This window comes from Mytilus galloprovincialis, chromosome 6 (assembly GCF_965363235.1).
Source record: "Mytilus galloprovincialis chromosome 6, xbMytGall1.hap1.1, whole genome shotgun sequence".
NCBI classification, from domain to species: domain Eukaryota; kingdom Metazoa; phylum Mollusca; class Bivalvia; order Mytilida; family Mytilidae; genus Mytilus; species Mytilus galloprovincialis.
Genome location: NC_134843.1, coordinates 57523969 through 57537043, shown reverse-complemented (window position 1 = coordinate 57537043; position 13075 = coordinate 57523969). Strand labels below are relative to the sequence as shown.

General features: G+C 34.2%; 1 protein-coding gene across 3 annotated transcripts in view; it reads right to left on the bottom strand.

Moving 5' to 3' along the window:
- The window catches only part of LOC143079956 (macrophage mannose receptor 1-like), a 125892-nt gene that overhangs the window by 64384 nt on the left and 48433 nt on the right, over window positions 1-13075 (bottom strand). For all 3 annotated transcript variants that reach the window (XM_076255587.1, XM_076255588.1, XM_076255589.1), the window contains 7 exons: window positions 11265-11501; window positions 10944-10997; window positions 8622-8810; window positions 8154-8270; window positions 1599-1712; window positions 1200-1253; window positions 770-946 (listed from right to left, as the gene is read on the bottom strand). In XM_076255587.1, the coding sequence (XP_076111702.1) occupies window positions 770-946; window positions 1200-1253; window positions 1599-1712; window positions 8154-8270; window positions 8622-8810; window positions 10944-10997; window positions 11265-11501 (942 nt within the window). The remainder of the gene's footprint in view (window positions 1-769; window positions 947-1199; window positions 1254-1598; window positions 1713-8153; window positions 8271-8621; window positions 8811-10943; window positions 10998-11264; window positions 11502-13075) is intronic.

Genomic DNA, 13075 nt, shown 5'->3' with positions numbered 1-13075 from the left:
GTAATTCCCTTTCATTAACTCCATCACACGAAAAAAAATCTGTGTGTGTGCTACATGTTGTGTTGTTTACTGATGTTTGCTATTTGATCGTTTTTTTGTTGTTGTTGTCATGGCATTGTCAGTTTCTTTTCAGCTAGTTTGAATGTGCCTTTGGTATCTTTCATCCTTTTAAGATAAAGTATTAAAGATCCTTAGACACAACCTTGCAATCTATACAAGATTTATCTAACAATCTCATTAGCTGAATCTGTTAATCTATCACGTTGAGTACCATGTATCAGGTTAATTTGACATCTGCTTTTATTTGCATTTAAAAGGTAAAACAGAGCACTTAAATATAAACTCAAGTCTTAAATAATTCATTCTTTATGATTATGTGTGATGTATTGGTATTAATGGCCTCACAGAAAAAGATGCGAAACCATCAGAGTGCCCCTCTTGAGTTCGCAAATCAATTGTGATGGGTTATTTTATGTAAACATACCCTACGAATATACTAATGGAAGGCAGAAATTTACTGATGCACTACAAATTCAACCTCAACTTGCAATTGTTTTTAAGGCAGTTCAAATGCAGTGTAGGCCTTGACCTTCACTCTAGGTTTTCCTTCCTTGTATGCAACACAACTTTTTAAAGTGATGAATAATGTCAAATTCATTACAAAACTCTAATGGTTATAAAAGTCCCAGAGAGCAGAAAAGTTTGGTGTTGATTATGAGTATAGGCCTTCTCCCTATCAATAATTGAGGCCTTAATTTACCTCACTTACTTTTAGGGATTTGGCTTGTTATAAAATCCTGTTCTCCTTCTTCTGCAATGGAAGCTAAATCAGAGCCGTTCTTTCTACAAATAGATCTGGCGACATTCCATGTAGTTTTTTTTCTAGCAATCAAATAGCAACTTGATCTATAACTAACCCATCCATCTGGACAACCATAGGTTTGACCTAAAATATAAAGGTATTTGCTTACATTTCTTTTTCAATTAGTTTTTGTCGAAAACACCAAAAAAAAGGTGTACAATGTCATCAAGGCAAGACAAAATCATCACTCAACGGTAATAACTCATAAGGAATCATCAAAATATTTTGGTCATGCAATCATTCTTGTAGGTAGAAAGACATTGAGTGATTGCAATAGTTCACATCGCAGCCATTGGCCCTATAGTCCAGAACAGCTAAAAACAAATCTATATATTACCTTTTCCTATTACAGGTGATGTTGGGGGAATTGGTGGCAGTGTTGGTCCAGCAACTAAAATAAAGAAAAAAGAATAATGTCAGCGATTATACAATACAAGGCATTTAAATATTTACTTATAACTTACAAATATTTGGGGCAGTTGGGTTACTTTCCTTTGATATATAATAATTATTTCAAATCCTTTTGGGTAAAAACTGAGCCATGAAAATCAAATTAAAAACCAGCAGCAAAAGTCAATGCTTTAATTTCTTAATCCTTTTAAAACATTCAGTTGACTTACAAAGATTTATCTCCCTTAACATGTGTAACCATTGCTGTGCAAGGACTCACATTTAATCTGGAGAGGAAAAATGTCATATCCAACTTTTAAAACAAAGATCAATAACATTAACCCACCTGTCTTTCTACATACAAATCCTTGTTTGACATCACATGCCTGATCTTTCCATTGTCCGAATTTAGTATCCATAGAAACACAGTCTTCACCATTATCAAGACCATCAGGCTGATCTACAGGAAATTAAACTTTTTTTTTTAAAGTTTACAGAATTATGGTGATCTTATCTTGTTGATTTGGTACAAGATCTGGTATAAATGTGTGTGTGGCAAGGGCTCAATTGACATGAGTTATCATTGATGTGTTCATAATTATAAATTAACTGTTGACAAAAATTTGAATTTTTAAAATACTAAGGCTTTTCTACCTCAGGAAGACTACCTCATTGTATCTTAGCTGTATTTGGTAAAACTTTTAGGAACTTTTGGTCCTAAATGCTCTTCAACTTCGTACTTTATTTGGCCTTTATAACATTTTTTGATTCAAGTGTCACTAATGAGTCTTTGTAGATGAAACGCGTGTCTGGCGTATATACAAAATTTCTATCCTTGTATATCTGATGAGTTTATTTAGCCCAAACTATTAAGTACACAAGTCAAGATGAATTGTTTCAAGTTGATTTTAATATACATGTGAGAAAGTGAAATAATAAGACATATACCTATTGGGTCATAGTAAAAACAATTTTAATACCAGTTATTCAAATAATAAACTGTTATCACAGAGATATGTCTCACCTTTTTTGTAATTTTGATTATGCAAATGTTGAAATCAAAATAGCAATACTTTAACATCTTACACAAGTTATGCAAATATTCAATGAACCATAACTGAGTTACATGGCTAAACAATCTCCATGTAAATGATATGTGCCAATGCTAATACAACTGCATAAAAAATACCACTGACTTATTACAAGTCTTTCCAAAACCTAAATACAAACATTAACTTGTAAACTATGTAAAAAATTCAAAGTCAATGAACCATGACGAGGGAGTGAGGCTATATAACCTCCATGGGAAAGATACTTGCAAATGCCAATAAATTTGCATAACAAATATCATTGACTTAACATTAGCAGTCCATCTTAAAATGATCTAATCACAAACTAATACAATGTACATGTAAACTAAGATAAGTTTCAAAGTCATTAGATTGTGACTGAGGGGAAAGGCCAAATATTCTCCATGGAAATGAGATGTACCAATGCTTATACAACTGAATACCAATTAACATTGGCCTACCACTAATGGTTCCCTTTGAACTGACCTAATCACAAACTAATACATGTTAACTTAAAAAAATTTTCAATCTCAATAGACCATGACTAAGGGGCGGAGCCAAATTATCTCCATGGAAATGAGATATGCCAATGCTTAAACAACTGCATACCAAATATTATTGACCTTCCACTTGTGGTTCACAATAAACTGACCTAATCAAACTAATACATTGTTGACAACGCCTGAAACAGCATACCTATGTCTCGCTTTTTGACTCTGTCAAGACGAGACAAAAACTAGAGCCTCTAAAGAGCCTGTGTGTCTCACATAGGTCTCTGTACATCTTCAACAATGGACACCCTCAAATATTGTGGAGGGGGGTAAATGGTTATTTTCATGCAAAGTTTTCAGCCTTTATATTTCCTGTTTTTTTCGTTTTTTGACGTTTTAATTTCTTGTTATCTTGTGTTTGGTTGGATATGCATGCTTCTTGTTTCCCTTATTTATTTTCCATGTCAGTAGCTGGCCCTTGAGAAACACTCAGCATACAAACGGAATTTTGAGTTCCTGCCTGAGCAAGTCAGCTTGCAACCTTGCCTGCCCGACAATGCGCCAGCCGGGGAATGTGAAGCGAGGGTTCTCCACTTAGGTGATGAGACTAGGCGTCTCATCGGCAGCCAGGTAGTGCAAGGGTCTGCCTGGGGGATAGCCTATGTACTTGTGAAGTAGCAGGGGTCTATCAAACTGGTACTGGAATAAATTTGATAAAATTTGTCCCCGAAATGCTTGGGGATGAATGAAATTTTAGAAATGACCAGTGATAAAATTCCATTAAGGAAAACTGAAATAAAGAAAAATATATATCACTAGTTTAAGCTGAGTTGTGTCTCTAGTCATGAAACAATATTGAAGATGTTAGGAAGGGGAAGGTCGGAGGTAAATTGAATAATAGCACTGTAAAACTCCATCAACTAGTCAGGCTGCTATGAACCAAGAAACTGATTATACAAAGACCATGCAATTGGCTTTACACACAGATTGGGTACATCTAACATCCAGGGGAGGAGACTGACCTACTGCCCCTCATACCTGCCAACTGTCACTATTTGCGGGGGATTTCCCCCATGGAGGCTCCCAAATTGAAATTTTAAGAGAGCAATTTTGTCCACAAATTTAAACAAAACAATTAACTTTACAATGACTTTAGGCTTATAAAAGTATGAAGAAGCCAACAAACAACATTAAAATGTATTTAAAGGCCCCCTTGAAGGTTTTTTAGGTCTATGACAGCCTTCTTGCACGCAAAACCCCCATGGGCATTTTAAAAAGTTGGCAGGTATGGACCCTCAAATAATATACTATTTAAGTGTAATCAGTATTAAAGAGATCTGGTATCATATTCTGCTTCCCTCTCCCACAGTGATTGTTTGTGACATGTATCTGATTAAGAAAAGATTAGTGTGCCTCCTAGTGAGATTCCAGTTGTAATTTCAAAGTGTCAAATGTTAGAATTAACCTCAAGATATAACAAGTGGTCTGTGTATGTTAATTAATTGCATCCATGATGTCAGCATCTTTATCATAAAATTAATTACTTGTAAACTGAAATGACTTTTCTGTTTGTATAAACAATACTTAAATTACATATAAGTAAATATTTATACAAACTTCAAAGGTGTTTGTATCCTGCTATCTCATATTGTATTTTCTTGTGGTCTCATATTGTATTTTCTTGTAGTGTTCTATTGTATTTTCTGTAGACTCTTATTATACATTTCTTGTGGTCTCATATGGAAATATCATTTTTTGTAGTCCCATATAGTGGGAATATTATTTCTGTAGTTTCAATAGGAGGTTGTGTAATCTTTTGTTTGTGTAACTGTTGAGGGATCCTGATATAGCAAATCTCAATTAAAGTCAGCATGGCAATATGATAGCTAGCCCACATAAATGAGCAAAAAAGACCAAATAACTGCTCCAAAACAAACAGCAACCAAGGCACATATAAGGGGTTTCTGTGTGTAAACCAAAACATAGTCTCAGCAAATCATACTGGCTTAAAGCAGAAAGACAGTTAGAATAAATAATAATATTTATTAAAAAATCATTTAATTTTGGCCCTTGAGAAACACTCAGCATACAAACGGAATTTTGAGTTCCTGCCTGAGCAAGTCAGCTTGCAACCTTCATCAGGATCCCTCAACAGTTACACAAACAAAAGATTACACAACCTCCTATTGAAACTACAGAAACAAGTGAAACTGCTAGCTACTGCTCACTGATGATACCCCCGCTGCAAGTGGATATTAATAGTGTAAAAATATGCAAGTGTTCGATAAACAGGAAGTTGTTGAGTGATGAATCTGAAAACGCATCACACAGTATAGCTGACTTATAAAAATCCTGAAACCAAATTTCAGAAATCCTTGTATTGTAGTTCCTGAGAAAAATGTGACGAAAATTTTTAACTTGGTTATCTTTTTTAAAATCATACAAGTGTTCGGTAAACAGGAAGTAGTCGAGTGATGAATCTGAAAACGCATCACACGGTATAGCTTACTTATATAAATCCTGAAACCAAATTTCAGAAATCCTTGTATTGTAGTTCCTGAGAAAAATGTGACGAAAATTTTCAACTTGGCTATCATGTGTAAAATCATACAAGTGTTCGGTAAACAGGAAGTTGTCGAGTGATGAATCTGAAAACGCATCACACGGTATAGCTGACTTATATAAATCCTGAAACCAAATTTCAGAAATCCTTGTATTGTAGTTCCTGAGAAAAATGTGACGAAAATTTTCAACTTGGCTATCATGTGTAAAATCAGACAAGTGTTCGGTAAACAGGAAGTTGTCAAGTGATGAATCTGAAAATGCATCACACGGTATGGCTGACATATATAAATGTTGAGTGATGAATCTGAAAACGCATCACACAGTATAGCTGACTTATAAAAATCCTGAAACCAAATTTCAGAAATCCTTGTATTTGTAGTTCCTGAGAAAAATGTGACGAAAATTTTTAACTTGGTTATCATGTGTAAAATCATACAAGTGTTCGGTAAACAGGAAGTAGTCGAGTGATGAATCTGAAAACGCATCACACGGTATAGCTGACTTATATAAATCCTGAAACCAAATTTCAGAAATCCTTGTATTGTAGTTCCTGAGAAAAATGTGACGAAAATTTTCAACTTGGCTATCATGTGTAAAATCATACAAGTGTTCGGTAAACAGGAAGTTGTCGAGTGATGAATCTGAAAACGCATCACACGGTATAGCTGACTTATATAAATCCTGAAACCAAATTTCAGAAATCCTTGTATTGTAGTTCCTGAAAAAAAATGTGACGAAAATTTTCAACTTGGCTATCATGTGTAAAATCAGACAAGTGTTCGGTAAACAGGAAGTTGTCAAGTGATGAATCTGAAAACGCATCACACGGTATGGCTGACATATATAAATGTTGATACCAAATTACAGAAAGGATGGATGTGTAGTTCCTGAGAAAAATGTGACGAAAGTTTCATGGGACGGACTGACTGACGGATGGACTGATGGACGGACTGACGGACGGACTGACGGACAGACAGAGGTAAAACAGTATACCCCCCCTTTTTTAAAGCGGGGGTATAAAAATTTTCAACTTGGCTATCATGTGTAAAATCAGACAAGTGTTCGGTAAACAGGAAGTTGTCAAGTGATGAATCTGAAAACGCATCACACGGTATGGCTGACATATATAAATGTTGATACCAAATTACAGAAAGGATGGATGTGTAGTTCCTGAGAAAAATGTGACGAAAGTTTCATGGGACGGACTGACTGACGGACGGACTGATGGACGGACTGACGGACGGACTGACGGACAGACAGAGGTAAAACAGTATACCCCCCCTTTTTTAAAGCGGGGGTATAATAATATTCCCACTATATATGAGACTACAAAAAATAATATTTCCATATGAGACCACAAGAAATATATAATAAGAGTCTACAGAAAATACAATAGAACACTACAAGAAAATACAATATGAGACCACAAGAAAATACAATATGAGATAGCAGGATACAAACACCTTTGAAGTTTGTATAAATTGATGTATATTGTTACCATTCTACTTTTGCAATTATATTGTTTATGTATAGTATGTCTATCAAATTACTATGCTAATTATTTTTCAAAACAAGATTTGAAAAGGTGACTGCAAGGTCTTCATGTCCTTTGATAATGATTGCATGAGCTCCAAGAACAGTTGAGTAATAACTTTTAGTACTTTTTTTCCTTAATAATTATGATTTATTACTCGTGCTTTGTTTGTCCTGGTTTTTATTTTCTGTGCAATGTTTTCATGATTTTTATTTCACGCGTTTCTGTGTTCAGTTCCCCCTTTACCACCCTCATTGTTGAATAGAATAGAAATGATAAATCTGTGTTTGTTGATATCGTCCTAAACCTATTACAGTTTCTAATTCTTAAAATTAAAAAAGTTAAAAAAAAAAAAAAAGTGCATGTATATGCCTGTTCCAAGTCCGGAGCCTGTAATTCAGGAGTTGATGTCTGTTAATGTGTTTACACGTTTGTTTTTCATTCTTTTTTTGTACACTCATTAGGCCGTTAGATTTTTCATTTAAATTGTTTGACATTTGTCCTTTGAGCCGTATAATAGCTTACTATGCTCACTGTTGAAGGCCATATGGTGACCTATAGTTGTTAGTTTCTGTGTCATTTTGTCTCTTGTGTAGAGTTTTCTCATTGGCAATCATACCGCATCTTTTTTGTATCTATACTAAATTAAGTCCTGTATGCACATTTTTACATCGTGATGTTATATCTGAATATTAATCAAATATATAACAACAAACCAGAGTATACTGATTTGTTTTACCAAAATATAATAGTTATTACGGTGAGGTTGAATTCCCCATCATTTCTTAATCATCCACACACAAACTTGTCTCAGAAAAAAAAATAAGTCTCTGTACATTCACCTCACTTTCAGGTATAGAGATATCGACTTCTTTTCTTCGACAAGTGCTTGTGACAATCCACGAAGAACTTGCAGTCATCCAATGTTCAGTACTTCAGTACTTTTGATTTATATTTATAATAAATCTATAACATTATATAAACAACTCTATAACAGTAAACATAGAGCACGTGACAAATTAAGTGTCATCAATGTGAATTGGCAAGAGAGGTCATCAGACACATTTTAAGTAGTTACCCAAATGATGATTGTGGACAAGTTTGGGTTAATTTGGACCAATAATTTCAAAGCAAGATTTTTTTTTAGTTAACAGAATATGACAAAGGATGGACACCAAGTAATGAGGAAATGCTAACTTGGCACTTTGGGCCATGTGAGCTAACAAAAAGTATCAGCAAACCTTGCATCCAGTGCAGAAAGGAGAATGGTGAACCATCAGACCATCTCCAGCCTTCGTCTGCTCCACGACAATTAGCACCTATCCACATTGACCCGAAATTACTATTCTGCAACCGTCCTATCAAAATGTAATAGAAGAAATGTTTTAATTAATATTTTTTGAAATAATAAAATAATATAAATAAGACATCGGTAATATGAAAATAGTCTATTGGACTGACAAGTTTGAATTCTCTCTTGTGTATCTTCTTCCTATTTTTAATAGTAAAGCTTACATGTACCTAGATGAAATTTGAAACCAAAACAAACAACAGTCTAATAATGCGACCTACTCTGTATATGAGAAGGAAAAGACCAAAGGATGTAAACATGCTTCACATAATTTTGCACTACGCAATAAATAAACCCAATATTGTAATGAATTTGCTATGAATTATTTTTGACAAAAAAGATTACAAGTAAAACTTACCAGCAAGGTAAAGCTGTTCATGAGTTGATGTGATACTAACAAGCTTTCCACCTAACATTTGACATTTTGTTCTTGCTTCCATCCAGCTTGATAACCGATTATCAAAATGATAACAAACATCAGGAATAGGTGAATCTTCCCAAAATAACCCACACTTTTCACTCCATGTCTTAGCAGCAGTTGTCACAACTTCAATTATAAAGAAAAAAATTGTATGTCCATAAGACAACTTGCTGTACTGGGGTTATCATATTTTAGTGTGAACTGCCAAATCTGGGTTAAAAGTTCAATTTTGCTTATATTATTTTGGGTTCACATTATAATATATGGGTTCTTATTTTCAAGTTTATGTGACCACAACTGTATGGTAATTTAACTAATAAACCAAAACTGTAACCAATACAGGGGATAACAATGGGCATCTAACAAATGGACAGACAGCTAGAAAAACTTTATTGGCTCTTGTATCATCATTGAGGATGGCAATGATAGCTATATAAACTCTAGAGAGCCTGTGTCATTCACCTTGATTTAAAGTCATATGAAACCTCAAATTAAAAAAAATGATGCACATGTTTTTTTTTATAAATAAATGGATAGTTTTCATTATAAAAATTGTGTATATATACTTTTTAAAATTCTTTAATTTGTCCACATTTAGAAGTTTACTTTTTTTTATTGCTTGCTTCCAGGAACCAATTCGTCAACATTTTTTCCTTACATATATGCAAGTGACCTTAGCGCGACCCTTCTCAAAAAAATCACGTGATCACAATACGCATCTGTCATTGAATTGAACGATTATTGTATATGTTATATACATGCTCAATATCCATGCTTCTTTGTTGATTGTTTACTATATATGAGGTGACTATTGGTAAAGTACAGCTTCAAATCACGACAATTAAGTAGCTGCCATATTTCACTTCATAACAGACAGAGAAAAAAAAAATGACGATTATAAGATATGTTTGCGTAAAAAATGATAAAATTGTGCACAGAAGTTTATGATATATACATGCATTGGTTCAAGAATTGGATAAACATATTTCACCAGTTACTCGTTGATATGACTTTAAGCGTGGTATAAAAGGGAAAAAAAATGGTAAAAAATAGTCATTTGACATCAATACTCCTATTAGGAAGTCGACAATGTCCGAAATATTGACTAATTTCTAAAACTTGTCAAACTGATCATTTTTTCTTTTTATAGTGTCTCTTTATATTATGTTTTTCAAAAAAGCCAATTATCCATACAGTATTTTGACCTAAGCAGTTTTAAAGAATTTGAAATTTTATGTATGATTAAAACTCACACCTGTGCACACATGTACTAACTATAGTTCAAACAAGTGAAACTGCGAGCTACTGCTCACTGATGATACCCCCGCCGCAAGTGGATAATATTAATAGTGTAAAAATATGCAAGTGTTCGGTAAACAGGAAATTGTCGAGTGATGAATCTGAAGACGCATCACACGGTATAGCTGACTTATAAAAATCCTGAAACCAAATTTCAGAAATCCTTGTATTGTAGTTCCTGAGAAAAATGTGACGAAAATTTTTAACTTGGTTATCATGTGTAAAATCATACAAGTGTTCGGTAAACAGGAAGTAGTCGAGTGATGAATCTGAAAACGCATCACACGGTATAGCTGACTTATATAAATCCTGAAACCAAATTTCAGAAATCCTTGTATTGTAGTTCCTGAGAAAAATGTGACAAAAAATTTTCAACTTGGCTATCATGTGTAAAATCATACAAGTGTTCGGTAAACAGGAAGTTGTCGAGTGATGAATCTGAAAACGCATCACACGGTATAGCTGACTTATATAAATCCTGAAACCAAATTTCAGAAATCCTTGTATTGTAGTTCCTGAGAAAAATGTGACGAAAATTTTCAACTTGGCTATCATGTGTAAAATCAGACAAGTGTTCGGTAAACAGGAAGTTGTCAAGTGATGAATCTGAAAACGCATCACACGGTATGGCTGACATATATAAATGTTGATACCAAATTACAGAAAGGGTGGATGTGTAGTTCCTGAGAAAAATGTGACGAAAGTTTCATGGGACGGACTGACTGACTGACTGACGGACGGACTGATGGACGGACGGACTGACAGACAGAGGTAAAACAGTATACCCCCCCTTTTTTAAAGCGGGGGTATAATTAAACGTGGTTCTGACAATTTTTTGCTTAAAACCTTTATTATTACGAAGAAGCCAGGATTGATGCCAATTGAGGAGAAAAGCTCACTTGGGCCTTTTGATTTGGTGAGCAAAAAACTCAAACAATGGGTCAAAGTCTAAAAACTTACCTGTGGTTGTAGTAGTAGTAGTAGTAGTGGGGATGGCCGGTGTAACTGCTCCAGCTAAATCAAAGAAGAAATAATATAGAATGCAGCTAAATATTTTAAAAACTTCTTGTGCTAACAATAGTCCAATGATTTACTCCATTCAAAATTAACTCTTTTTGACCATTCTTTTTCAGTATTTATGTCATCATGGTTTCTGATCTAAGTTTTACCATAAACTTCATAATATTTTCAAGAAAGTAACATTTCAAAGGTAAATGATTGTATATTTTTTAATGGTATTATCCAACTTCAGGTCAAATAAATATTCAATTTGCTACATACCACAATATGGTATTTTACAATACTCCCATCTTTGGTTTACATCAGTTGTATAGCACCAGGGACCATACGGCTCATCATCTGCGTTACGACAGTAGTTCTTCTGATCCAATAGCTGATCACTATAGCTATGCTTATGAGGGACTTGCGATGACCAAGCTTGGCATGTACGGCCTGTGTTGGTTTGACTAATAGTTCCTCTGTAACCCTTACCCATCTGATCCATTATACATTCTTGTACTAGGAAGAAAACAAGAATGTGTCCATAGTACATGGGTGCCCAACTCACACTGTCACTTTCCATGTTCAGTGGACCGTGAAATTGGGGTCAAAATTTTAATTTGAAATTAAAATGCGAAAAATCAGATCATAGGAAACATGTGTACTAAGTTTCAAGTTGATGTGACTTCAGCTTCAATAAAAACTACCTTGACCAAAAAACTTTAACCAAAACTTTAACCTGCACTTTCCACTATCATTTTCTATGTTCTGTGGACGGTGAAATTTGGGTCAAAACTTTAATTTGGCATTAAAATTAGAAAGATCATATCATGGGGAACATGTGTATTAAGTTTCAAGTTGATTGGATCTCAACTTCATCAATAAAGGGCTGCACTTTAGCGCATGATATGCCCGTTGCTCTTTTAACTTGTCTTTTATGTTTAAAATGAATTTATATGATCAACAGAAATATATATACAAATCAAAAGGGATGTTACATTAATATATTCACCAAAGTTTCATAAAATCCCCCTTTTTTAAGTATAAAAATTCATTACTTAAGAAAACGTAAAATCTAAAATTTATAAAAATGGAAAGGGAGCTTATGTCAATAGATATAAACAATTTATCAAAGTTGCATAAAATTTTGTGAAAGTGTTAGTTATTGTCCCAAAATTGGAAAATCCCCCTTTTTTAAGCATAAAAATTCATAACACGGAAATGTAAAACCTGAAATTTATAAAAATTGAAAGGGAGCTTACATCAATAGATATAAACAATTCACCAAAGTTTCATGGACATTGGTGAAAGCCTTTTTGAGTTATTGTCCGAAGTGTTGAAAATCCCCCTTTTTTTTATGAATAAAGCCCCATAAATCCAAAACTTAAAATCTGAAATTTATAAAAATTGAAAGGACAGTTTCATGGACATTGGTAAAAGCTTTTTTGAGTTATTGTCCGAAGTGTTGAAAATCCCCCCTTTTTTATGAATAAAGCCCCATAAATCCAAAACTTAAAATCTGAAATTAAAAAAAAAACGAAAGGGAGCTTACGTCAATAGATATAAACAATTCACTTAAGTTTCATGGAAATTGGTGAAAGTGTTTTTGAGTTATTGTCCGAAGTGTGGACAACGGACGGACAGACGGACGGACAACGGTATACCATAATACGTCCCATCTGAACGACGACGGGCGTATAAAAACTACCTTGACCAAAAACTTTAACCTGGAGCAGGATGAACGGACGGACGAACGGAGGCACAGACCAGAAGACATAATGCCCCTCTACTATCGCAGGTGGGGCTTAAAAACAAGATTTCAGTCACTGAAACTTTTATATTTCAAAGATGTGGGGTTTGTAGGTTAGAGCAGATACAAATTGATGGATGGACACATGAAATATTTTTGGCAACTCCTGTAAGTTGTTCCTTTATACGTCTAACTAGGTAGAAGCTTTTAAGAGAAATCGCCTAGTATAAGCAATTATTAAATTGTAAACAGCAGCAGGTAAAACTAGAAGCTCTTAAGAGCCTGTGTCGCTCACCTTGGTCTATGTGCATATTAAATAAAAGACACAGATGGATTAATGACA